A 27871-nucleotide genomic window follows, 5' to 3' on the forward strand; every position below is an offset into this window, starting at 1 on the left:
GTAAATGGGTTATACTTGTATAGCGCTTTTCTACCTTCAAGGTACTCAAAGTGGGATTCTTCCTACTCCTTTTCGGACGAGTTGGAATATGAAACTGTTAACGTGATGTAAACATTGTACCTGTTTGAAAAACATCACAAACATCTTTTAGTTGTTGTTTTTTCCTCTCTTCTTTTTTTGTTATTAAACATGTCCGAAATAAATACGTACAATGAAAACATACTTAGAAAACCCAAAACCAGTGAAGTTGGCATGTTGTGTAAATGGTAAATAAAAACAGAATACAATGATTTGCAAATCCTTTTCAACTTATATTCAATTGAGTAGACTGCAAAGACAAGATATTTAATGTTCCAACTGTGAAATTTAATTTATTTTTTGCAAATAATCATTAACTTAGTATTGAATGGCAGCAACAAAATGCAAAAAAGTTGGCACAGGGGCATTTTTACCACTGTGTTACATGGCCTTTCCTTTTAACAACACTCAGTAAACGTTTGGGAACTGAGGAGACACTTTTTTGAAGCTTCTCAGGTGGAATTCTTTCCCATTCTTGCTTGATGTACAGCTTAAGTTGTTCAACAGTCCGGGGGTCTCCGTTGTGCTATTTTAGGCTTCATAATGCGCCACACATTTTCAACGGGAGACAGGTCTGGACTACAGGCAGGCCAGTCTAGTACCCACACTCTTTTACTATGAAGCCACATTGATGTAACACGTGGCTTGGCATTGTCTTGCTGAAATAAGCAGCGGCGTCCATGATAACGTTGCTTGGATGGCAACATATGTTGCTCCAAAACCTGTATGTACCTTTCAGCATTAATGGTGCCTAAACAGATGTGTAAGTTACCCATGTCTTGGGCACTAATACACCCCCATACCATCACACATGCTGGCTTTTCAACTTTGCGCCTAGAACAATCCGGATTGTTCTTTTCCTCTTTGGTCCGGAGGACACGACGTCCACAGTTTCCAAAAACAATTTGAAATGTGGACTCGTCAGACCACAGAACACTTTTCCACTTTGCATCAGTCCACCTTAGATGAGCTCGGGCCCACCGAAGCCGGCGGCGTTTCTGGGTGTTGTTGATAAATGGCTTTCGCTTTGCATAGGAGAGTTTTAACTTGCACTTACAGATGTAGCGACAAACTGTAGTTACTGACAGTGTTTTTTTTTTAAGTGTTCCTGAGCCCATGTGGTGATATCCTTTACACACTGATGTCGCTTTTTGATGCAGTGATCAAAGGTCCGTAATGTCATCGCTTACGTGCAGTGATTTCTGCCAGATTCTCTGAACCTTTTCATGATATTACGGACCAAAGATGGTGAAATCCCTAAATTCCTTGCAATAGCTCGTTGAGAAATGTTGTTCTTAAACTGTTCAACAATTTGCTCATGCTTTTCTTCACAAAGTGGTGACCCTCGCCCCATCCTTGTTTGTGAATGACTGAGCATTTCATGGAATCTGCTTTTATACCCAATCATGGCACCCACCTGTTCCCAATTAGCCTGTTCACCTGTGGGATGTTCCAAATAAGTGTTTGATGAGCATTCCTCAACTTTATCAGTATTTATTGCCACCTTTCCCAACTTCTTTGTCACGTGTTGCTGGCATCAAATTCTAAAGCTAATGATTATTTGCCAAAAAAAAAACAATGTTTATCAGTTTGAACATCAAATATGTTGTCTTTGTAGCATATTCAACTGAATATGGGTTGAAAAGGATTCGCAAATCATTGTATTCCGTTTATATTTACATCTAACATAATTTCCCAACTCATATGGAAACGGGGGTTTGTACTTTACCTGCACAGCCAGCATCTTCTTTTGAGGACATTTTGAAGGCTGCCCCTGTATGGAAAATAGAACGGCATTGATGAAAAACTATAAATAAGTGGTGTGATCAATAATGCAAAGGTTTGAACTACCTGAATTGTCTCTTTCCTCATGCATAGTCGCGGCCGCAAATTTGCGTTTCTCTCTCAGCAGTGAGTCGTCAGAGTAGTCCACTGTAGGATCAAATGAGTTGCACTGTAATTGCCATCTGCATATTTTGTAAGGTTTTGCAGTAAGTCTCAGGTTGTACCGCTGGCAGATCTGGCAGGTGTGGCAGAAGCAGCGGACACGAACTGCTTGCCCGTGTCTTTGGTCATGACAAGTCGCTCCGTCTCCTTCTTGACAGGAGCGTTGTCCTTCTCTATCATCGTAAACTTGAAATCTTTGTTGCTGAAGGAGTCGTCGATGGCGGGACTGCTGGGCCGCACTGCACCGCACACATGGATGGATGGCTGATGTTAGCTCACCACAAGGGAGCAATTATAGCAACGTTGTCCACTAAAATGGATATTAATATTGGTCGCCAACAGTGTTTGGAAAATGACTATAAAAAAGTAATTAATTAGAGTTTCTCGTTACTTTTTCAAAAAATAAATTGAATTACCAACGGAAATACTCTTAAATAAATGCAGGTAATGACTAGAGGAAGTAGTACCAATATTTTGGATATTTTTTGATACTTTCCTAAATAAAGGGGACCACAAAAAAATGGCATTATTGGCTTTATTTTAACAAAAAATCTTACCGTACATTAAACATATGTTTCTTATTTATGTAGTTGGATCATTTTCCTCGACATGTGGTTTATTTTGTACATATATAGCATCCTCTACAAAGATACATATACCGTATTTTTCGGAGTATAAGTCGCACTGGAGTATAAGTCGCATTTTTGGGGGAAATGTATTTGATAAAAGCCAACACCAAAAATAGACATTTGAAAGGCAATTTAAAATAAATAAAGAATAGTGAACAACAGGCTGAATAAGTGTACGTTATATGAGGCATAAATAACCAACTGAGAACGTGCCTGGTATGTTAACGTAACATATTATGGTAAGAGTCATTCAAATAACTATAACATATAGAACATGCTATACGTTTACCAAACAATCTGTCACTGCTAATCGCTAAATCCCATGAAATCTTATACGGCTAGTCTCTTACGTGAATGAGATAAATAATATTATTTGATATTTCACGGTAATGTGTTAATAATTTCACACAAGTCGCTCCTGAGTATAAGTTTATGTCTATGAAAAAAACTGTGATTTATAGTCCGAAAAATACGGTAGTTTTTTCATTTACAGTAATACATCGTTAAAAACAGCAACCATAGATTTTACAGTCAAAAACTGGCAGCTTAGTCAACAGAATTTTAACGCAAAATACAGTAGTAGTTTTTTCAATTTACAGTAATATGCTGTAAAGAACAAGGTACAATTTATTGTAATTTTTATTAATTAATGGGTAGTTTGCTGTAAAGTTAAGTATTTTTATTTAGACAAAACATTTGGAAAGTATGATAATATACTGTAGTATTTTATGCAATATCAGATACTATTAAAGTTTAAAATGTACGCAATTTCAAGGAGTACATATATTGTTTCTGTCAAACTGAGAAAAAATCCATTACATTTAGTGAGAAAATATTAAGTACCGTATTTTTCGGAGTATAAGTCGCACCGGCCGAAAATGCATAATAAAGAAGGAAAAAACATATATAAGTCGCACTGGAGTATAAGTCGCATTTTTTGGGGAAATGTGTTTGATAAAAGCCAACACCAAGAATAGACATTTGAAAGGCAATTTAAAATAAATAAAGAATAGTGAACAACAGGCTGAATAAGTGTACGTTATATGAGGCATAAATAACCAACTGAGAACGTGCCTGGTATGTTAACGTAACATATTATGGTAAGAGTCATTCAAATAACTATAACATATAGAACATGCTATACGTTTACCAAACAATCTGTCACTCCTAATCGCTAAATCCCATGAAATCTTATACGTCTAGTCCAGTGGTGTCCAAAGTGCGCCCCGGGGGGCCGTTTGCGGCCCGCAGGTCATTTTTTTAACGGCCCCACGGCACATTTTAAAAATACGATTGAAAAAATTTTAAAACGTAAAAAGTGGTATAAAAGAGCAAACAGGGGAAATGTAACAAGAAAATGTTGCAATGTTTACTCTAATAACACAAAGCTGCCATGTAGGCTGTTTCTTTCTTTAAAAAATAATAGTGAATCAAAATCAATGTCATTATGAATGATTTACCTATACAAAAGGCTCCAATTACGTCACGTTAAATATTCCACTTTGAGATATTTTTTTTGGGAAAATGTAGCATATTTTGTGTTTGCCATATAAAAAACTGAGCTGTTTTTTTTTTTTTTTAAAAAGGCCTAAAACGAACAAACAAAAAACATAAACAACAATAAAACTTATAATTGACGGATAGATCTGAAGTTGATCTCGAGATTATTGTGTTAAAATTAAACAGTAAAAAAAAATTATAATTTGTTTTTTAACACTTCAATGAGTAGGACCCTTTTGGATCCCCAATAATTTTAGCGTGATTAGTTTTTAAGTGTCAATGCTCAAAAAATAATAATGAATTAAAATCAACGGTGTTATGAGTTATTGACCTTTTTAAGGCTCAAATTATTATATAATCTGAAATATTCCATTTTAAAAAATTAGTGGGTGAAAATATTGCATATTTTGTGTTTTTTCCATAAAAAAACAGGGTTTTATTTGACAAAAAGAGCATAAAACTTAAATCTTTAAAAACATTATATTGACAGATAGACCTAATGTTGACCTAGAGATTTAAAACTTGAATAATAATAAAAAGAATAATACTGAATAATGACACATTTTTAATATTTTTTTGACCAAAACCCTTTGGGGTCCTCTGGGATCGAGCCTGAGTGGAGGCCTAAATGTATATTTGTTATATATATATATTGTATTGGTTTTTAAAATAAAAAATATAAAAATGGCCCCCGCTTGCTTTGATTTGTCCGTGTGCGGCCCTCAGTGGAAAAAGTTTGGACACCCCTGATCTAGTCTCTTACGTGAATGAGCTGAATAATATTATTTGATATTTTACGGTAATGTGTTAATAATTTCACACATAAGTCGCTCCTGAGTACAAGTCGCAACCAAACTATGAAAAAAACTGCGACTTATAGTCCGAAAAATACGGTAATTGCTATTGCGACATCCAGTGGACACATTTAGAACAGCAGTTTCTTTCCTTCAAAAATTTCGGGTTCATTTTTGTACTTGGCTGGATAAAACCTGTTTGCGGGCCTGATCCGGCCCTCGGGCTGTACATTTGACACCCCTGGTTTAAATAAAACAATTAAACAGTACTTTGTTTTTATCAGCGCTATATTCCTTATTCCTTATTTGAAACGGACACAAGTTTAATAGTCATTTATTATTTTGTACCAGCCTAATGAGCAGCATTTCTGAATGAAGTATTCTTTTATTCATTTAGTTCGTTCCTTCAGGTTTTAGCGATGTTGGGATTGAGACAAAACCAAAAATTCAATAAAGCCGGCAAATTTTGGCCAATCGGCGTCATTTTCGGCAATCGAATATGCATATGTCAACTGTCTAATCCGGGGGTCAGCAACCCGCGGCTCTCGGGCCGCATGCGGCTCTTTAGTGTCACCCTAGTGCAGGGGTCACCAACGCGGTGCCTGCGGGCACCAGGTAGCCCGTAAGGACCAGATGAGTCGCCCGCTGGCCTGTTCTAAAAATAGCTCAAATAGCAGCACTTACCAGTGAGCTGCCTCTATTTTTAAAATTTTATTTATTTACGAGCAAGCTGGTCTCTCTCGCTTTGCTCGACATCTTTAATTCTAAGAGAGACAAAACTCAAATAAAATTTGAAAATCTAAGAAAATATTTTAAACACTTGGTCTTCACTTGTTGAAATAAATTTATTAATACATTTTTCTTTGCTTCTTATAACTTTCAGAAAGACAATTTTAGAGAAAAAATACAACCTTAAAAATTATTTTAGGATTTTTAAACACATATATCTTTTTACCTTTTAAATTCCTTCCTCTTCTTTCCTGACAATTTAAATCAATGTTCAAGTAAAAAAAATTTTTTTTTAATTGTAAAGAATAATAAATACATTTTAATTTAATTCTTTATTTTAGCTTCTGTTTTTTCGACGAAAAATATTTGTGAAATATTTCTTTAAACTTATTATGATTCAAATTCAAAAAAATTATTCTGGCAAATCTAGAAAATCTGTAGAATCAAATTTAAATCTTATTTCAAAGTCTTTTGAATTTCTTTTAAAATTTTTGTTCTGGAAAATCTAGAAGAAATAATGATTTGTCTTTGTTAGAAATATAGCTTGGTCCACTTTTTTAATATATATATTCTAACAAAGTGCAGATTGGATTTTAACCTATTTAAAACATGTCATCAAAATTCTAAAATTAATCTTAATCAGGAAAAATTACTAATGATGTTCCATAAATTATTTTTTTTATTTTTTCAAAAAGATTCGAATTAGCGAGTTTTTCTCTTCTTTTTTTCGGTTGAATTTTGAATTTTAAAGAGTCGAAATTGAAGATAAACTATGTTTCAAAATTTAATTGTCATTTTTTTTCGTGTTTTCTCCTCTTTTAAACCGTTCAATTAAGTGTAAATATCATTAATTATTAATAATAACATAGAGTTAAAAGTAAATTGAGCAAATTGGCTATTTCTGTCAATTTATTTAAGTGTGTATCAAACTGGTAGCCTTTCGCATTAATCAGTACCCAAGAAGTAGCTCTTGGTTTCAAAAAGGTTGGTGACCCCTGCCCTAGTGGCTCCCTGGAGCATTTTTCAAAAAGGATTGAAAATGGAAAAAGATGGGGGAAAAATGTTTTTTTTTGTTTTAGTGTGCTTATTGTTTGAGGACAAACATGACACAAACCTTCCCAATTGTTAGAAAGCCCACTGTTTAATGTGTTTGTGTGTATGCTTCACTGATGAGAGTGTTTGGTGCACGTCGTTTTGTCCTACTAATTTCATGTGTGGACTGTGACGCAGCAGTTTGTTTACATGTAAACTCTTCCACCCCTTTGTTGTCTCATTTTGTCCACCAAAAGTTTTATACTGTGCGTGAATGCACAAAGCTGCGCTTTGTTGATGTAATCACCGTTAGAAGAAGATTTTACAGTCAAAAAACAGCAGCTCAGTCAACAGAATTTTTATGCAAAAAACAGTAGTATTTTTTTTTTCAATTTACAGTAGTACACTGTAAAGAACAACGTAAAATGTATTGTCATTGTTATTAATATAATGGGTAGTTTGCTGTAAAGTTAAGCATTTTTATTTAGACAAAAACATGTTTGGAAAGTATGATAATATACTAGTGTTGTCCCGGTACCAATATTTTGGTACTGGTACCAGTACTAAAATAATTTCGATACTTTTCGGTACTTTTCTAAATAAAGGGGACCACAAAAAAATTGCATTATTGGCTTTATTTTAACAAAAAATCTTACGGTACATTAAACATATGTTTCTTATTGCAAGTTTGTCCTTAAATAAAATAGTGAACATACAAGACAACTTGTCTTTTAGTAGTAAGTAAACAAACAAAGACTCCTAATTTAGTCTGCTGACATATGCAGTAACATATTGTGTCATTTATCATTCTATTATTTTGTCAACCTTATTAAGGACAAGTGGTAGAAAAAGATTTATTAGTCTACTTGTTCATTTACTGTTAATATCTGATTATTTTCTCTTTTAACATCTGCACTTGTGTTAAAATGTACTAATCACTTATTCTTCTGTTGTTTGATACTTTACATTAGTTTCGGAAGATACCACAATTTTGCGTATCAATCCGATACCAAGTAGTACGGGATCATACATTAGTCATATTCAAAGTCCTCATGTGTCCAGGGACATATTTCCAGAGTTTATAAACATATATTGGTACCAGTACCAATATTTTGGTACTGATACCAGTTCCAAAATATATTTTGATACTTTTTGGTACTTTTCGGTACTTTTCTAAATAAAGAGGACCACAAAAAATTGCATTATTGGCTTTATTTTAACCAAAAAACTTAGGGTACATTAAACTTATGTTTCTTATTGCAAGTTTGTCCTTAAATAAAATAGTGAACATACAAGACAACTTGTCTTTTAGTAGTAAGTAAGCAAACAAAGGCTCCTAATTTAGTCTGCTGACATATGCAGTAACATATTGTGTCATTTTCCATTCTATTATTTTGTCAACATTATTAAGGACAAGTGGTAGAAAATAAATTATTAATCTACTTGTTCGGTACTTTTTAGAGTCGGTATAGTACCGAAAATGATTCATTAGTATCGCGGTACTATACTAATACCGTACAACCATATAATATACTGTAATATGTCTTGCAATATTGGATACTATTAAAGTTTAAAAGGTATGCAATTTCAAGCAGTATATATATTTTTTTCTGTCAAAATGAAAAAAATCAATTACATTTAGTGAGAAATGTATTGACATATATCTTTTCCAGGTGTTTTGTGGGCCAGATCTTAAGTTTGACACCTGTGCCTTAAAGTATCTCAATCTAAATTTTAAAGCCTATGCCTAAATTAGAGCCACTGAATAGGTGTTTGCTTCTTAATCCAAGTCGACTAATTGTTACGGAACATGATGGCTATCAAAATAGTTGTGAGTTGCAGCCTTTGCTCACTGTAGAAGAACAAATCCCTACCAAGTCTTACCTGCGGTTGTGGTTGTGGTTGTGCTAATTACAGGGCTGGGGCTGGGGCTGTGGCTGGGCCTGGGCCTGGGGATGGAGACGTTTTTCTGCACACCGTAACCTGTGACAAAAAAACACATAAATAGGTGACAAAAGAAAAAATGTCACCTTTTAAAAACTACAAAAAAACATGTCCGTCCTCTGAGACTTTTGTGATTAAAGGCTATATGAGTAAAGGTTGATTGAGTTTGGACTTGAGTGCTTTACCGACTGGTGTGGTGGTTCCGACAGGAGAGAAGACAGGAGGGCTGGGGACAGTCAGGTTATTCTGAACACCGTACTTTGTCCCTGATACAAAGCACAAAACCAGAGGCTGAACACATCCGGACAGAGTTCGAACGAGGATGTATGATCCTAGAGACTCACCAGTACTGTTGACTGATAGTCCACCGTGCATAGGGGACGAGCTGAGGCTGATATTTTTCTGAACTCCCCCGCCTGTTAATATCAAAAACGAATAACGCAGACTGTTAAGATACCAAAACACACAAGGATGTTCACTGTCTTTTATTGTCTTATTTTGTGTTGATGGTGATGTGCAAAACCACTGATTTTCTTTCCAATACCAAGTAAAATTCACGCTAGTATCGGCAATACTGATCCGATACCGACACTTTGTGCAAATATACCTAATGTGTCTGGTAAAATTTAAAAAGTAGTGTATTTCAAATGTTGCTGCTCTTGGGGAATCATCTTCAAACAATATAAGAGCACAGGGTAAAACAAATGATAGCATTATTCTGCACTGTATGTGTTATCTTATTTATTTTCAACCCTGTTTGTGGTGTCTCCAAATAGCCTACAATACAAGGATAAACACACACTGGCTGTTTTAGAGTACTGAGTAAATCATTTCAATTGCCAATAATTTTCTTAGATAAACAAAGTTTGCAATGGCTGTTGTATTGCAATTCCATCCATTTTGCTTCAGCTTGTCACTCTCGGGACCTCGGGGGGATTTATTTTTTTCTAAGTGTCAAAAAGTCAGAAACATTTTTGTCAAAAAGTCGGGATTTTTTCTACGTGTCAAAAAGTCGGAAATGTTTTTCTCAAAAAGTTGGGATTTTTGTAAGTGTCAAAAAGTCTGAATTTTTTTTTTGTCTAGTGTCAAAAATCGGGATTTTTTCTAAGTGTCAAAAACTCTGGATTTTTTGTAAGTGTCAAAAAGTCGGAAATGTTTTTGTCAAAAATTCGGGATTTCTTCTAAGTGTCAAAAAGTCAGAAACATTTTTGTAAAAAAGTCGGAAATTGTATTTTCAAAAAGTCAGGATTTTTTTTAAGTGTCAAAAAATCGGGATTCTTTCTTAGTGTCAAATAGTCGGACATTTTTTGGTCAAAAAGTCTGGATTTTTTGTAAGTGTCAAAAAGTCGGAAATGTTTTTGTCAAAAAGTCGGGATTTCTTCTAAGTGTCAAAAAGTCAGAAACATTTTTGTCAAAAAGTCGGGATTTTTTTTAAGTGTCAAAAATTTGGAAATGATTTTGTCAAATCGGGATTTTTTGTAAGTGTCAAAAAGGTCGGAAATGTTTTTGTCAAAAAGTCGGGATTTTTGTAAATGTCAAAAAGTCGGAATTTTTTTTGTCAAGTGTCAAAAATCGGGATTTTTTCTAAGTGTCAAAAACTCTGAATTTGTTCTAAGTGTCAAAAAGTCGCAAATGTCTTTGTCAAAAAGTTGGGATTTTTTCTAAGTGTCAAAAAGTCAGAAACATTTTTGTCAAAAAGTCGGAAATTTTATTTTCAAAGAGTCAGGATTTTTTTTAAGTGTCAAATAAATCGGGATTCTTTCTTAGTGTCAAAAATCATTGGTACTTTAACTTTAAAAAGTCGGACATTTTTTGGTCAAAAAGTCAGGATTTTTTGTAAGTGTCAAAAAGTCGGAATTTTTTTTGTCAAAAAGTCGGAATTTTTTTTGGCAAAAAATCTGGATTTTTTCAAAATGTCAAAAAATCTGGATTTTTTCTAAATGTCAAAAAGTTGGGATTTTTTCTAAGTGTCAAAAAGTCGGCAATGTTTTTGTCAAAAAGTCGGGATTTTTTCTAAGTGTCAAAAAGTCAGTAACGTTTTTGTCAAAAAGTCGGGATTTTTTCTAAGTGTCAAAAATTCAGTAACATTTTTGTCAAAAAGTCTGATTTTTTTTTTCAAAATGTTGGGATTTTTTTAAGTGTCAAAAAAATTGGGATTCTTTCTCAGTGTCAAAAAGTCAGACATGTTTTTTTCAAAAAGTCAGGATTTTTTGTAAGTGTCAAAAAGTTGGAATTTTTTTGGTCAAAAAGTCTGTATTTTTTTGGTCAAAAAGTCAGGATATTTTTTGAGTGTCAAAAAGTCGGGATTTTTTCTGAGTGTCAAAAAGTCGGGATTTTTTGTAAGTGTCAAAAAGTCTGGATTTTTTTCTAAGTGTCAAAAAGTCGGGATTTGTTATATTATTTTGTAATTTCAGCCTATCTAACACTCTTTCTAACACTGTGTATGTGTAAGTAATATGCAACTATAATTATTTGATACTTATTTATATTGACAAATGTGCTGTTTTAGACTGCAGTATCGTTCAAATAAGGACACGTATTATGTGTGTGTAGCTTGTGTGCTATTGTGTGCTTAGCGGTTGTGTAGCTGCTAGCTCCTAGTAGCCTATAGCCCTCCTTGTTTACCTTTTTGTAAATGACTTGACAAAAATACAAAAACAAAATCCAACCTTGTTTGCTTATTGGAGAACATTTCGATTTTAACTAGCTGTCCAACTTCGCACAAGTAAACACGCTGCAGGACTGCTTGTATTGAAGTTTATATCAGAGATTTTAGATGCAAGTTGATATAATTCGTAACTTTTTTTTCTTGTTGATATTAGACCAATATCCGATATCAATATAGGATCACTCCTATTTTGAGTCTCAATGAGTCGCGCCTGGAATGCATTTATTCGATTGGCTGAATAATATCATGTGGGATGACTTAGCTTGCATGCAACTGTCAGTGCATTTCTTGAGCTGTTAAACCAGTACTGTAAAGTAAGTTAAAAAAGTTAAAAAGTCAAAGTAAAAACGCCCAATCAAAATACTTGAATACTTTGTTGACTTTATGTCCAGAGCCAGAGTTAGTAAATTGTGTCATACACCAAGGGTGTCCAAACATTTAAGACTTAACAAATCTCGCGAGTGTTTGTTTGAGTTCATTGTGACATCAGCCCCAAGACCTGATACACAGGTCGTCAACCATTTATGGAGGCCGTCTCCGGCATTTCTTGGTTTTCTGTGTAATGACCGAAAGCGGGACAGTAAAAAAAAAAAAAAATCCGTAGGATACTTAGACGCCCCTTTGATAAAAAGTTGACTGACCTGATTGGTACATGGTAGAAGTTGTGTTTAGGTTGCTGGGGGTTGTGCTGTAGCTGTAGCTGCTGTTGACCCCCGCAGGCCATACGCCACCATAGAAGTCTGGAACTGTCGACAGACCTGTTGTGCCCAGGAAGAGTTCATAGACATCATGTTGCTACTGTTGACCAATGATGGATATTTTGTATATTTCTAAGGAAACGTGAAGATGACAGTAAAGCTACTGATTGTCTGAACCTGTAGTGGAGCTCTCAGTCACGATCCTTGTATCCATACTGGCCTTTTTGGGGGTGCCCAGTGAGTTTTTAGGCGACAGAATACTGCCGGTGCTCTCAGGCATGTTTCTTGTTTCCAAAGTGACCTTCTTTGGAATTAGAAAAGAGTTGTTAGGAGACTGAATGGTGCTGGTGCTCCCAGACATGGTCCTGGTTTCTATGCTGGCGTTCTTGGGAACGAGAAGCGAGTTGATAGAAGACTGAATAGCGCCGGTGCTCTCAGACATGGTCGTTGTTTCAAAACTGGTCTTCTTGGGAACGGGGAAGGAGTTGTTAGCAGACTGAATGGCGCTGGTGGTCTCGGATATGATCCTGGTTTCCACGGTGGCCTTCTTGGGGATGGGCAGCGAGTTGTTAGTGGACTGAAAAGCGCCGCCGCTTTCCGACGTACTTCCTTTCAGCAAACGTTTCACATCACCCAGCTCGGTCCCTACAAAGCACAGTTGGCGTCCGTCAAACAACTTACTTTACGTACAAAAGTATCAACATTCTATTTGTGGTCATTCAGAAAAAAGAGTGACACTCACAGCCTGCTGAAGGAGATGCACTCTGGAGCCTGGTTCTGATCTCACTCTCTAAAAGTGCAAACGTATGAAAAAAAAATTATGACAGTCAAAGATTTTTTGTTGAAATGAAATATTTTATTCTATCTATACCTCTCGAAGTCACATGGAAACCGTACCATAAATACCGTGCCATACTTAGTCAAGATCTATACATAACCACTGCCTCAAGTCCAGGTTTGGGTAGACATCAGTCAAGTTTGACCAACACCTGTGCGACGACAGTATGGAAGTGTGTTTTGAACCAACGTCCAAGTTTTTTCCTCCTGTTATCGCCTCTCTGCCGGCAGGAATGATCCAATCTCGATGGGCCTGATCAACTAAGGTCCATACAACATGATCTAAACCAGGGGTCACCAACGCGGTGCCCGCGGGCACCAGGTAGCCCGTAAGGACCAGATGAGTCACCCGCTGGCCTGTTCTAAAAATAGCTCAAATAGCAGCACTTACCAGTGAGCTGACTCTATTTTTTAAATGTTATTTATTTACTAGCAAGCTGGTCTCACTTTGCCCGACATTTTTAATTCTAAGAGAGACAAAACTCAAATAGAATTTGAAAATCCAAGAAAATATTTTAAAGACTTGGTCTTCACTTGTTTGAATACATTCATTAATTTTTTTACTTTGCTTCTTATAACTTTCAGAAAGACAATTTTAGAGAAAAAATACAATCTTAAAAATTATTTTAGGATTTTTAAACACATATACCTTTTAAATTCCTTCCTCTTCTTTCCTGACAATTTAAATCAATGTTCACGTAATTTTTTTATTTTTATTGTAAAGAATAATAAATACATTTTAATTTAATTCTTCATTTTAGCTTCTGTTTTTTCGACGAAGAATGTTTGTAAAATATTTCTTCAAACTTATTATGATTAAAATTCAAAAAAAATTTTTTGGCAAATCTAGAAAATCTGTAGAATCAAATTTAAATCTTATTTCAAAGTCTTTTGAATTTCTTTTAAAATTTTTGTTCTGGAAAATCTAGAAGAAATAATGATTTGTCTCTGTTAGAAATATAGCTTGGTCCAATTGTTATATATTCTAACAAAGTGCAGATTGGATTTTAACCTATTTAAAACATGTCATCAAAATTCAAAAATTAATCTTAATCAGGAAAAATTACTTATGATGTTCCATGAATTATTTTTTTAATTTTTTCAAAAAGATTGGAATTAGCTAGTTTTTCTCTTCTTTTTTTCGGTTGAATTTTGAATTTTAAAGAGTCGAAATCGAAGATAAACTATGTTTCAAAATGTAATTGTCATTTTTTTCGTGTTTTGTCTTCTTTTAAACCGTTCAATTAAGTGTAAATATCATTAATTATTAATAATAACATAGAATTAAAGGTAAAATTAGCAAATTGGCTATTTCTGGCAATTTATTTAAGTGTGTATCAAACTGGTAGCCCTTCGCATTAATCACTACCCAAGAAGTAGCTCTTGCTTTCAAAAAGGTTGGTGACCCCTGATCTAAATAGTGTGTACTAGTGTCAGAATATTTGTATCTAAGTTATCACAGAACTTTGTGTTTCAATGAGTTCCCGGCGAGCAGACAAAAGCTGTCTTTGATGCTACCAAGCAGACGGCTTGTAAAACTCCACTGTGTAGGATGGGAAGCAACATTAAGGTGTTCTGCTTCTTTGATGTATTGTAATCCACAGAAAGATTTTGTCTTGACCCGAGAACTACAAAGCGGAGTGGAAGCAGGACCGGACTCCCCTCCAGGCGACCTCTTCTTTGAACTGGTTTGTAACAAAGGCCATGGCTGTTTACGACCCCCCTCCCTTAGAAACAGCTGTTGCCATGTAATGAGGGGAAGTCCAAATAAAAGAGGAGGTGTACAATCTTTCATCAGAGCGTGGAACACTGTTCAAGGGGTACAGGTGTACGTGTTTCTCCTCATTGAGCCAAATTTAATCCTGTCTCTGTTTAATTCCTTGCTTCTTGTCTTGTTTAATAGATGTCATCAGTGTTTGAACCTGACAACTAGTGTTGCCCCGAAACCAATATTTTGGTATGGAAAATGGAAAGTTTCTTTCGATTTTATAATTAGCCTATTGAGTCAGACTGCCGAGAAATATGATGAACATTTCCAAGCATTTACCAGCACTTCAGCTAAAATTCAAGCATTTTTTCAAACCTTGAAAACACAACATTGAAATCCGAGCATTTTCCAAGGTTTTTAAGCACCCGTACGAACCCTCAGCTAATAATTACAGTTTCCCCTTCACACTGTTTAAAGGTAACAGCTGTTTTGCTATAAACCCATTGTTTAAAAGAACAGAGGAAAAATATTGAGGTGCTAAAAATGTATGATGACATGATAAATGTCAAAGCTCTAATGAGGTACTTTGTGTATCTGCCACCTGAGCCACGCTGCCCCTAACGAGTGTCACGACCAACCCCAGTCTGCCCTACGCTGCTGAGAGTTTTTTAAGTTGTTTATTAAGCTTTATGTCACGCAAATGTGCGACATGGCTAGATCAAATATGTAAAAGTGCTGTTTTGCGTTACTTCTCATGGTAGTAATGGCACTTTTTTGGCAAATATATCGGGAAATTCTGTAAATTTCAGAGTTAACTTCCAGCGTAGTCACTCCAAAGTAACAAACGACCGCCAGACAATTTTAGATGTAAATAAATCAAACAGTTTTAGATGACCTGGTCCCTACACACCGGAGCTCTTGTAAAGAGCACAGCTCCCCCCCGGTGGCTGGAATATAAAGACAATATAAGATACCGTATTTCCTTGAATTGCCGCCGGGAATATAGTATTTGCCTGCCTAGAATTACAGCCGGGTCAAACTCGTTTCGCAAAATAATTAGCGCATGCTTGGCACTTCCGCCGGGTCAAATATGAGTCATTAAATGACTCCCGCCTCCTGGTGGTGGAGGGCGCTAGTGATCCTTCTTGCGACTACCAGTACTGCAGAAGACCGGTGCTGCAGAAGAAGACAACAAGCAGCAAGCGTGAGCAGCGATCGTTTGCTTGCACTTTTACCATGGAGGATTACTTATCTAAAATAAAACAGTTTTCTAAACTGGACTTTCAATCGAAGCAGGAGGTAATAATTAAAGGAATATCTCCAGAGACTTTTAAAACTGAAGAAAGATAAGGAAAACTGCCTTTGATCAGAAGCAGCTGCACAGGAACATCATTTATAAGTAAAGGTAAGACCCTAATAATGTTTTTTTTAAATTAAATGGGCTTTTCATGATAAGGTAAGCGCCGGAGTGAGAAGAGGTTTTAAAATAATTAGCGCATGCTTGCCCATCCCGCATGCTTTTGGTAAGCGCAGGAGTGAGAAGAGATTTTAAATTAATTAGCGCCCCGGCGGCTATTCAAGGAAATACGGTACATCCATAAACGTGGATGCATATGGAAAAGTGCAACATATTTATCTGTACAGTAATCTATTTATTTATATCTGCACCTTTACAACCTGCTGCTGACCTTCTACCGCTCATCCATTGAGAGCCTGCCGACATACTGCATCGCAGTATGGTACGGCAGCTGCACCGCTGCAGACAGGAAGAAGCTCCAGAGAGTGGTAAAGGCAGCACAGCGGATCATCGGCTGCCCTCTCCCCTCCCTGACAGATATTTACACCTCCCGCTGCCTCAGCAGAGCTACCAACATTATCAAGGACAGCGTCCACCCTGGCTTTGACCTGTTTGACCTGCTACCCTCAGGAAGGCGCTACAGGGTCATCAGGTCAAAGACAAACAGACTCAAGAACAGTTTTTTCCCTAAACCCATAACCACGGTGAACTCTCATAAGCACTGATTTTATAGTCTAGCACCTTTTTGTGTGAAATTTTTACTTTCCACCCACTGTCTGAATTATTCTGTATATATGTATATAGTATAATATTTAAACAACACATTCAGAACATTTGTTCTCAGCAGGCCTGGCCCTAACCAATCTGGCGCCCTAGGCAAGATTTTAGGTGGCGCCCCCCCCACATCGGCAGTGAAGTGTATATACTCACAAGAAACCGAATAGCTTTGTCTTTTACCTTTTTTTTTACTTAAAGAAAGCAAATTAACATATTATATGAGAATGTTATGTTATGATTATCTTTAACCGAATCACAGCAGTGCTCAAATTAAAAAACAGCATTCCCTCTCATGTGATATTGCTTAATTAACATTAATGATGTGCACTTTAACAACCAGGCTTACAACTATACCTAATATATAAAGGGGTGGAAAAGTGACTATTACCTGCAGAGCAAACATTAGCTAACCAGAAGGCAATAACAATGTCAACAAAAAACACCTGCTTAAAAGATCTAAAACAAATGTCCCTGAGGAATGTAAGGTGGGAGTACTGTAATTGCCTAACGTTACATTATTATTTTCCATAACAATTAGCCCCCTCCACAATACTAACCCGACGTTAAAACAGAACTAGCTATTTATTGATTAGCAATTGCCGAATCATGTAACATTAGCTTAATGCTAAAAAGCCAGGTTACTATCACACACAAATAATTTCATGTAGGCTAACGTTACCTACCTGCTACCTCTGTCTTTTTCTCGTTTCTCCTCTTCTTATCTCTTTTTACTTCCCTGGGCACCTGACAGTTTTGGCCGTTTTGACATCTTGTGTTGATTTTTTTGATGTGGTGACGTCCAAAAAGAGTCATGATATGGGAAGGGAGGGGGCGCACCGTGCGGGAGGGGGAGGGGGGTCACAATGCTGTGACAAATAATATTTCTATTAAATAGGCTTTACTTTGCATTTTAATTAACGTGGGATTATTTTTTGTATTTAGAAATAATAGTACGAACTTTTTTTTTCTTTTTTTTTTTCTCCAACGTTTGTGGCACTGGCGTGGCGCCCCCTGATGGACGGCGCCCTTAGCATTTGCCTATACGGCCTATGCCACGGGCCGGCCCTGGTTCTCAGGACTGGACTGTGCACCTTACCTCCTTTTGCACTATTTTTCTTTCCTTTCCTTCCTATGTTTTGCATATTTGTAGACTGTCGCACTGATACTGGAGTTGCTTTTAATCTCATTGTACCTGTGTATAGTGACAATAAAATGCATTCTATTCTATTCTATCCAATTCTATTTTTATTGCTCGTTTATCCTGCACGACAACGAGCTAATGCAACGAAATGTCGTTCTTATCTGTTCTGTAAAGTTCAAATTTGAATGACAATAAAAGGAAGTCTAAGTCCAAGGTCTTTCAGGGCTGTCTGTTTACCTCGGCTGGGAATTCGCCCTCTTGTGGCAGAACCTGAAGTCGCCTTTGCGGAGCCTACAAGAAAAAAGATTGATTAAATCATGGACAAGAGTCTTCATCGGGTGATTCACTGTGACTCACTCACCATACTCCTTCCGGGAATACACCGGAGACGAGTCTGTACTTGAGCTCTCTGTAACACGACAACACCTTCAATGTCTTATTAACCCTCAATTGATAATTTCTCCGAATAATTGACGCATCAACTGATAATTCTCGGAAATCCGACTGTGACTTACCTTCAAAAACCTCATTGTGAGCCGCTGACGAAGTGGTCAGGATCTTCCTGTCCTTCAAAACAGGAGAATAGGCCAAAGCAGAGGACAAGCTTCTGTTGGCTTGCCCGGATCCTTCCGTAGTGTAGGTTTTGGTCACCGTAGAAATGGTCACAGTGCCAGCTCCTTCTCTTGCGTCGTCTCCAAGAAGACTGACCAACCCAGAAGACCCTGACCCAGCCCTAAACCTGGCTCCTGAGGTCATCGTGGAGTTAAATGGCCACCCGATGATACGGCCGCAAAAGATTCTCTGGTGCTCTCACTGGTTTGTGCCGAACTGTTTTTTTTAAAACCAATGCAGACAGGAAAATATAACCTAGAGGGGAGAAGAAGATGCAAATCACGTTACGATTGATATTCACTTAGTATTACTTTCTTTAAAACATTTATTCAGCATTTTTGAACTTTAGGAAGTTATATGGTTGAAACCGATAATGATAGCCAAAAATCATAAAAATAGATGGGAAGTTCTAAAATGCTTATTTTGAAAATGTAATTTTGGGTAACACATATTCACCATTAATTAGTTGCTTATTAACATGCAAATTAGTAACATATTGGCTCTTAATTAGTCATTGTTAAGTACTTATTAATGCCTTATTATACAACCAGTAAGCCATTAACTAAGAGTCTTCCCTCAATAACCTCAGAATTATTTATTTATTAGTAACCCTAACCCTAACCATAACCCTAACCCTAACCCTTATATATTCCCCTAGTGTCCAAATAACTCTAAATTTATGTCTTTGTTACTTTAATAAGAAACTCATTAATGGTGAATATGTTCCCCATACTAAAGTGTTACCTAATTTTGTTTATTGTTAATATGCAATCTGTTGTTATGTTCCCTAATTTGAGTGTACATAAATGAAGGTGTGTGTTGCTGTGTTGTCCTGGACATAATCTGGACTGGACCTGGTTTTAAGAACCCTTTAAACCAGGGGTGTCAAACGTTAGGCCCGAGAGCCGGATCCGGCCCACCAACAGGTTTTTCCCAGCCCGCGGGATGAGTTTGCCAAGAATAAAAATGTACCTGAAATTTTTGAATGAAAGAAACAGCTGTTCTAAATGTGTCCACTGGATGTCGCAATAGCAATTATTTGTATCTCTGTAGATGATATGTACAAAATAAACCACATGTTAGTACATCAGTGGAGGAAAATGATCAAACTACTTAATTAACATCCTGTAATTTGATTTTGATATATATTTTTTTTATCTTAGTTGAAAATTAACACCAATGAGTTGACTGATAAACATTATCACATCATTTATTCAGAAAATATAAATAACGACAAATTAATTGTTTAAAAAATTATGATTTGTTCATTTTCAGAATGTGCTTGTACTTGTCATGTCTGTGTGATCATGTTTTTGTTTGGCCATGTGCTGTTTGGTTTTTTTCACTCCCTTGTTTTCTCACCATAGCAACCATTAGTTTCACCTGTTTCACATTTTGAGTCACGCACCTGCTTTCACTAATCATGTCACCAGTATTTAGGCTTGCAGTTGCCAGGCAGTCTGTCTGGCGACATTACTTCTGGCATCCATGCTATCCTTTGCTTCCTGTTGATACCATAGTTCATGCTCCATGCTTTCCAAGTAAGTTTTTGTTTATGACAATAGTTCAGTTCATGTGTTGACGTTCTTTTGTTTCATAACCAAGTTTGTTCTCCGCTAGTGATGGGTTGATGAGGCGTCATGAAGCCTTTCGACACATTGCAAAACTGTATTGATACTGTGTCGATACTGTGTCACTAAATACTGACATCTGCTGGACACTAAAAATCCCTACAGGCAACCTATGGACCGACTCAACTGACACTGATTTTATGACCTAGTATATACAATAATATAAACCAAGTCGTTGTATTTCATTTAGGATTATTTCATATCTTCATTTAAATAAAAATACATTTTTATCTTTTTTAGATATAGTCAATAAAAAATGTGAACATGTATCATAACATGGAAATCTAAGAGAACGTGTTGTGAATGAGGATGCTCGTGGACTGGGATTTTTTTAAATTTATTTTTTACACATTTTTATTAAGAAAAACAGTTTTTCCAACGTGTTCAATTTTAGACGATTTCTTTCATTAATTGATTAAAACTTTTACGAGTAGATTGCACAGTGAAGTACATATTCCGTACAATTGACCACTAAATGGTAACACCCGAATACGTTTTTCAACTTGTTTAAGTCGGGGTCCACTTAAATTGATTCATGATACAGATATATACTATCATCATAATACAGTCATCACACAAGTTAATCATCAGAGTATATACATTGAATTATTTACATTATTTACAATCCGGGGTGTGGGATTGTTATCAACACTTCAGTCGTCTCTTCTTAGTTATTATTTCTCCGGCTGTAGAAAAGACCCGCTCACAGGGCACAGAGGAGGCGGGAGTATATATTATTATACTTTCCAAACATGTTTTTGTCTAAATAAAAATGCTTAACTTTACAGCAAACTACCCATCAAATTAATAACAATGACAATACATTTTACGTTGTTCTTTACAGCGTATTACTGTAAATTGAAAAAAAAAAATACTACTGTTTTTTGCATAAAAATTCTGTTGACTGAGCTGCTGTTTTTTGACTGTAAAATCTTGTTTTAACGGTGATTACATCAACAAAGCGCAGCTTTGTGCATTCACGCACAGTATAAAACTTTTGGTGGACAAAATGAGACAACGAAGGGGTGGAAGAGTTTACATGTAAACAAACTGCTGCGTCACAGTCCTCACATGAAGTTAGTAGGACAAAACGACGTGACCAAAACAGCTCATGATTGGTCACGTGACTTTCTAAAAGCGGTATGCGCACCGACACAGGGTATTGCTCTGAGCTCGACGCATGCGCCGATGCATCTGTGTTGCCGGACCCATCACTATTCTCCGCCTTTTGTTTGCTCCCTTTTTTTTTGTAGTTTATGGTGTTAAAATAAAAATGTCTTTACCTGCACGTCTTGTCCACTCCAACCTTCCTTGCAACTCGGGAAAACGAACAACCCACAGACCACGTCTTGACAGTACTATTTTCAAACAAAGAAAACAATCTGAAGTTGTCTTTATTTTTAAGTTATCGTGCCGTGATTTTTACCAGTCCAGTCTACTTGGGAGGAGATTTTTCTCCATGTGGCCCCTGATCTAAAATGAGTTTGACACCCCTGCTTTAAAACAAACAATCTGGTCTGGTGAAGATAATGTCCTTTTATTTTTAAAAAAAACAACAACAAAAAACATTTTCTTGAACAAAAAAGAAACTAAAATAAAATAACAGTTACATAGAAACGTGTAATTAATGGAAATGAGTAAAATTAACTGTTAAAGGTTAGTACTATTAGTGGACCAGCAGCACAATTGTTTCATCTGACCACAGAACTTTCCTCCAGAAGGTCTTATCTTTGTCCATGTGATGTCAGATGAAACAAAAATTGAGCTGTTTGGAGGAGAAAATGTGAGGCCTTTAATCCCAGGAACACCATACCTACCATCAAGCATGGTGGTGGCAGTATTATGCTCTGGGCCTGTTTTGCTGTCAATGGAACTGGTGCTTTACAGAGAGTAAATGGGACAATGAAAAAGGAGGATTACCTCCAAATTCTTCAGGACAACCTAAAATCATCAGCCCGGAGGTTGGGTCTTGGGCGCAGTTGACAATGACCCTAAACACATGTCAAAAGTGGTAAAGGAGTGGCTAAATCAGGCTAGAATTAAGGTTTTAGAATGGCCTTCCCAAAGTCCTGACTTAAATGTGTGGACAATGCTGAAGAAACAAGTCCATGTCAGAAAACCAACACTTTTAGCTGAACTGCACCAATTGTGTCAAGAGGAGTGGTCAAAAATTCAAGCAGAAGCTTGTGGATGGCTACCAAAAGCGCCTTATTGCAGTGAAACTTGCCAAGGGACATGTAAGCAAATATTAACATTGCTGTATGTATACTTTTGACCCAGCAGATTTGCTCACATTTTCAGTAGACCCATAATAAATTCATAAAAGAACCAAACTTCATGAATGTTTTTTGTGCTCCAATCACTCTATCACAAAAAAAATAAGAGTTGTAGAAATGATTGGAAACTCAAGACAGCCATGACATTATGTTCTTTACAAATGTATGTAAACTTTTGACCACGACTGTATATTGTAGGAACCACTAACTGTAAGTGTATCTTGTGGTTGATTTTTTTTTGTGTTGATTTAATAATAAAAAAATCACATAACGTTTTTTTCTTACATTTGCTTATTCAGTTTTTGATTCCAACTTGGCCCTGGGCGTTAAAATGACTAATTGTCTATTCATTTCAAACCAGTTCGAACCAGCACTGACAACATTATCAGTGATGTTTGAGAGGATCTATTTTTTTTGTTTAGAAAATTGTTGGATCGCCCGTCTGGTGTGCCTAAACATGTTCAAGCCTCCCCAATTTGCTGCCAAATTCATTACGCACTCATGAGACAAATATTCTAACATTCTGGGTGTGAACTTCTTTAATTGCCCACCAAAAGTGACTTTGTATTTGATCACATCCTAAGTCTGGAAGTTCCCCCCCTTACAAAGGTACTTGAACAGTCTAGGACGTTTATACTAGCTTTATTTATGTAACATTACTCTTTCGAGACAATACCGATATTGGAGCCCTTACCGATATTGATCTGATACGATATTAGTATCATACATACTTTTATTATTCAGTAGTGTGGAATGTTAGAAAAAGTTTTGATGAAGTGAAATAAGTCAAACAGAGAACAATGATAGGTATGAAAAACATCTGGGTAGGACTTATGCTGTCTTTACGTTGAAATTAAGTGATGATTATTCGGGGCTTTTTAAAAAATGTATGGAAATGGGGGGAAAAATGGGGTGAAAAAATATGTTTTTTGTTGTGATTTGGTTTCTGTAGGACAGAGTTTTTCAACCTTTTTTGAGCCAAGGCACATTTTTTTCATAAAAAAAAATACGGAGGCACACCACCAGCAGAAAAGGTTACAAAATGAAACTCCACCAGGTTGTCGTGCCTTATTTTGAGTTTGTTGTTGTTTCCTACGTGTAGTGCTTTAGTCTCTGTCTTGCGCTGTTCGTTTGGTGACCCTTCCTGTTTTGTTGTTGTTCTCCTGTAGCAGCTTCACGCCTTCCTTTGAGTTCTATTCCCCACACCTGCTTTGTTTTCGCAATCAAGACTATTTAAGTTGTGCGTACGCTATCCTTCTTTGTGGGGACATTGTTGATTGTCATGTCATGTACGGATGTGCTTTTGTGGACGCCGTCTCCGCTCCACACGCTGTAAGTTTTTGCTGTCGTCCAGCATTCTGTTTTTGTTAACTTTGTAGCCAGTTCAGTTTTACTTTTATGTTGAAGAGGTTCATTTAGCCTACTAATGTGTATGTGTACTATAAATACAGTTTTACTTTTGTTTTGCATAGCCATCCCTATGCTTCAGTGCCTTTTCCTAGTGGGACTTGCCTATCGTTCATTTTTGGTTTAAGCCTTACATTAACTTTTTACACACCAAAAAACACTGCACTAGACAACGGCACATTATTATAATTATTGATTTGCAAAAAAATATTTTTTTGGACCAATTAGGTGAAGTTGCATAATATCTCACGGCACACTAGTGTGCCGCGGCACAGTGGTTGAAAAACACTGCTGTAGGAGGACAAACACGACACCAACCTAATTGTTAAAAAGTCCACTGTTTAATATGTTTGTGTTTATGCTTCACCGATGAGAGTATTTGGCGAGCGTCGTTTTGGCCTACTAATTTCAGCGGCCCGTGAACGCACCGTTGTGTGGACTGTGACTCACTGGTTTGTATTTATATACAACTTTCTCCGACGCTGCCACGGAAAGACGTGTTTTATGCCACTCCTTCTTTGTCCCGTTTTGTCCACCAAACGTTTTATGCTGTGCGTGAATGCACAAAGGTTTAGCTTAGTCGATGTCACGGACTTGTTGGAGTGCATGACTGCAAGCTAATCGATGCTAACATGCTATTTGGGCTAGCTGTATGTAGATATTGCATTGTTATGCCTCGTTTGTAGGTATGTTCGTGGTCAAAAGTTTACATACACTTGTAAAGAACATAATGTCATGGCTGTCTTGAGTTTCCAATAATTTCTACAACTCTTGTTTTTTTTGTGATAAAGTGATTGGAGCACATACTTGTTGGTCACAAAAAACATTCATGAAGTTTGGTTCTTTTGTGAATTTATTATGGGTCTACTGAAAAAGTGAGCAAATCTGCTGGGTCAAAAGTATACATACAGCAATGTTAATATTTGCTTACATGTCCCTTGGCAAGTTTCACTGCAATAAGGCGCTTTTGGTAGCCATCCACAAGCTTCTGGTTGAATTTTTGACCACTCCTCTTGACAAAATTGGTGCAGTTCAACTAAATGTATTGGTTTTCTGACATGGACTTGTTTCTTCAGCATTGTCCACGAGTTTAAGTCAGGACTTTGGGAAGGCCATTCTAAAACCTGAATTCCAGCCTGATTTAGCCATTCCTTTACCACTTTTGAGGTGTGTTTGGGGTCATTGTCCTGTTGGAACACCCAACTGCGCCCAAGACCCAACCTCCGGGCTGATGATTTTAGGTTGTCTTGAAGAATTTGGAGGTAATCCTCCTTTTTCATTGTCCCATTTACTCTCTGTAAAGCACCAGTTCCATTGGCAGCAAAACAGGCCCAGAGCATAATACTACCACCACCATGCTTGACGGCAGGCATGGTGTTCCTGGGATTAAAGGCCTCACCTTTTCTCCTCCAAACATATTGCTGGGTATTGTGGCCAAACAGCTCAAATTTTTGTTTCATCTGACCACAGAACTTTCCTCCAGAAGGTCGTATCTTTGTCCATGTGATGGCTGTGTGTAACATTGGCTGCATTTCTGATAGTTCTTTAAGCGCCATGTTGTTCCAGACCACAGCAAACGTTACCCAGCTTGCAAAGATTGTAATAAATCCATTAGAAGAAGACATCCTGCCGTTTCCTGTAACTTGGACACACACATCTATACCTTTGGACATTCTAAGACAGTCATTTCCAGGAGTTATCTAACCCCTGGGAAGTTTTACTCATGTTTTTCAATGTTGTAAAAATGTGTAGAATAAATATTCAATTTCAACGTTTCTGTCAACGAAGATTTGCGTCTATAATAGGCTATTATAGCTAATATAGACACTTACATCATGTGTTGTCTTCATTATAACACTTATATAAGACTTTTGGTCCAATATGGCTCTTTCAATGTTTTGGGTCGCCGACCCCTGGGTTAGGGTCATGACGCAGTAAGTTGAAAGATGCGGACACTTTTGTTACTGGATACTTTCTAATGCGCTTCTGTCTTGGAGACTTTGTACATGTAAGTAATATGCAAATATCATTATTTGATACTTCTTTATATTGACAAATGTGATGTCAATTGCTCAGTACAGGACTTATTACACGTGTGTAGCTTGTGTGCTTAGCTGTTGTGTAGCTGCTAGCTCCTAGTAGCATATAGCCTAGCATGTTTGCCTTTTGGAGATGTTAACTGGCTGTCCGGCTTTGCAAATATAAACACGCTGCAGGACTGCTTGTATCTGAGTTTATATCGGGGATTATAGATGCAAATCGATACAATCCAATACTAATATATATCGGATTATTATCCGATATTCATATCCACAAAATAATAGAAAAATAATTCCCAAAAAATTATGAAATAACATTTTTAATTGTAATCGTATTAGATTGAGGGAAGAAATGGGAAATCTATTTTTTAATCTCCATTTGGACCTTTCTATGTGTGTGGGGGGGATTTTATTTGAGTACTCTGGGTTCCTCCCACATGCATGCTTGTTAGGTTAATTGAAGACTCTAAATCAGGGGTGTCCAAACTTTTTGCCTGGGTGGCATTGGGCTAAAAAAAATTTGACAGGGGCGAAAGCCCACTGCATGTAAAGTAGCTATATATACATATACAGTATATATATATATATATATATATATATATATATTTTTTTTTTTTTTTTAAATTTGTATATATATATATATATATACTGTATATATATATTTTTTTTTAATTTGTATTTTTTTAGGTGTACATACTATATTAATATAATGGATATATAACTAATAATTTATATAATTGGATATTAAGACCAAGTGAAAGTTGGACTCCTACCTCCTTAAAGTTTTGTAAACAAGCAGTTAAAATATTTGGATAAGTGTGGAAATGGTGTTTTGCATTTTTCCCATAATGCTTTGTAATGGATTTAAATGGATGTAATTCGGATTGTTTATGGTGCATACTGCATAGACGTGTTTTACAATATCCACAAAATGTGTTGTTTGTGTTATGTGTGACCGTGTCTGTTGGTATTTGTGTTGTTTCGGGGGGTTTTTTTGCATCATAACTAGAGAATGTTATTTGCATTAGGTCATATAAGTAAATGCAATGTAATTGATCATAGACCTGACATTCTCCAGTTTACCAATAGATGGCAAATAATCAGCTGCATACAGATTGACTTTTAAATGGAATTAAAATCTCCTCATTGACAGATTCTTTATTAAACTCATGACATACACCGGTCGTAGTTTGGACATCCATCTCTAAATTGTCCACAGGTATGAATCTGAGTATGAATTGCATTGTTTGTCTATATGTGCCCTACAATTGGCTGCCGACGTTCTGAATACATTTTTAACATTATTGGACCCCTGTAGACATGAAATAACTGGCTGAGTCAAGCAAGGGGCCAGGATACTGATTGGTTTGGTCTCATCTCGTGGCCAATACTATTGTAGTTTTATTAGATTTTTAGTTTATTAAGCCATTTTTATTCTAAAAAAGTGCAAGCCAGTGTTAGAATATGTGTCAAAACAAAATCAGTAATTGGGTGAAGCCACAAACTTCAAAGCACAATATGGCCGACGGATGACTTTATTCCCCAAATATATGTGATACTAATCATACAGTACGTCACATAAAATGTTGATTCATTCCTGCAATACAAATCTAAAATATCATAATAAACTCATGTTATCATAACCCAGTGCTTCTCAAGTAATTTTTCTTACGATGAAGAAAATATTTTGCGCCGCTCTCACTCTCCACCGCGATTATAAATAGCATCATTTGTCTATAGAATTGCTGTAAGTACACCTCCGCAGAACATTGTATCCTTGTTAACAATAAAGACAACAACACAGACAACAACACATATGTGTATACGTTCATCCCCAAAAACACAGAAGCTATTGCATCCCCACAAGCCTGCTTCGCAGGTTTCCCCCCTCTTCAAATCCCCTGAAGAGCAGGGAAACCTGCGAATCATGCTTGTAGGGATGAAATAGCCTCTGTTTTTTTCCCTGACCTAATGTATATTACGCTTTACCCCGGTATTGAGCACTGTATAAAGGATAAACCACAGAAACCTCAACTATATATATGTATGTATGTATGTATGTATGTATGTATGTATATATATATACATACATACATACAAACATATATATGTTTGTATGTATATATA

General features: G+C 36.4%; 1 protein-coding gene across 1 annotated transcript in view; it reads right to left on the reverse strand.

Moving 5' to 3' along the window:
• LOC133633428 (collagen alpha-1(XVII) chain-like) overlaps positions 1–27871 on the reverse strand; it is a 73206-nt gene that overhangs the window by 41225 nt on the left and 4110 nt on the right. Inside the window, exons 2-13 of the mRNA XM_062025953.1 lie at positions 18295–18646; positions 18141–18188; positions 18017–18070; positions 12762–12809; positions 12197–12664; positions 11963–12079; positions 8998–9069; positions 8839–8919; positions 8594–8692; positions 2088–2264; positions 1930–2010; positions 1808–1852 (exon numbers count right to left, since the gene is read on the reverse strand). Coding sequence (XP_061881937.1) covers positions 1808–1852; positions 1930–2010; positions 2088–2264; positions 8594–8692; positions 8839–8919; positions 8998–9069; positions 11963–12079; positions 12197–12664; positions 12762–12809; positions 18017–18070; positions 18141–18188; positions 18295–18535 — 1531 coding nt within the window. The 5' untranslated portion in view covers positions 18536–18646. The remainder of the gene's footprint in view (positions 1–1807; positions 1853–1929; positions 2011–2087; positions 2265–8593; positions 8693–8838; positions 8920–8997; positions 9070–11962; positions 12080–12196; positions 12665–12761; positions 12810–18016; positions 18071–18140; positions 18189–18294; positions 18647–27871) is intronic.

This window comes from Entelurus aequoreus, linkage group LG18, assembly GCF_033978785.1.
Source record: "Entelurus aequoreus isolate RoL-2023_Sb linkage group LG18, RoL_Eaeq_v1.1, whole genome shotgun sequence".
NCBI classification, from domain to species: domain Eukaryota; kingdom Metazoa; phylum Chordata; class Actinopteri; order Syngnathiformes; family Syngnathidae; genus Entelurus; species Entelurus aequoreus.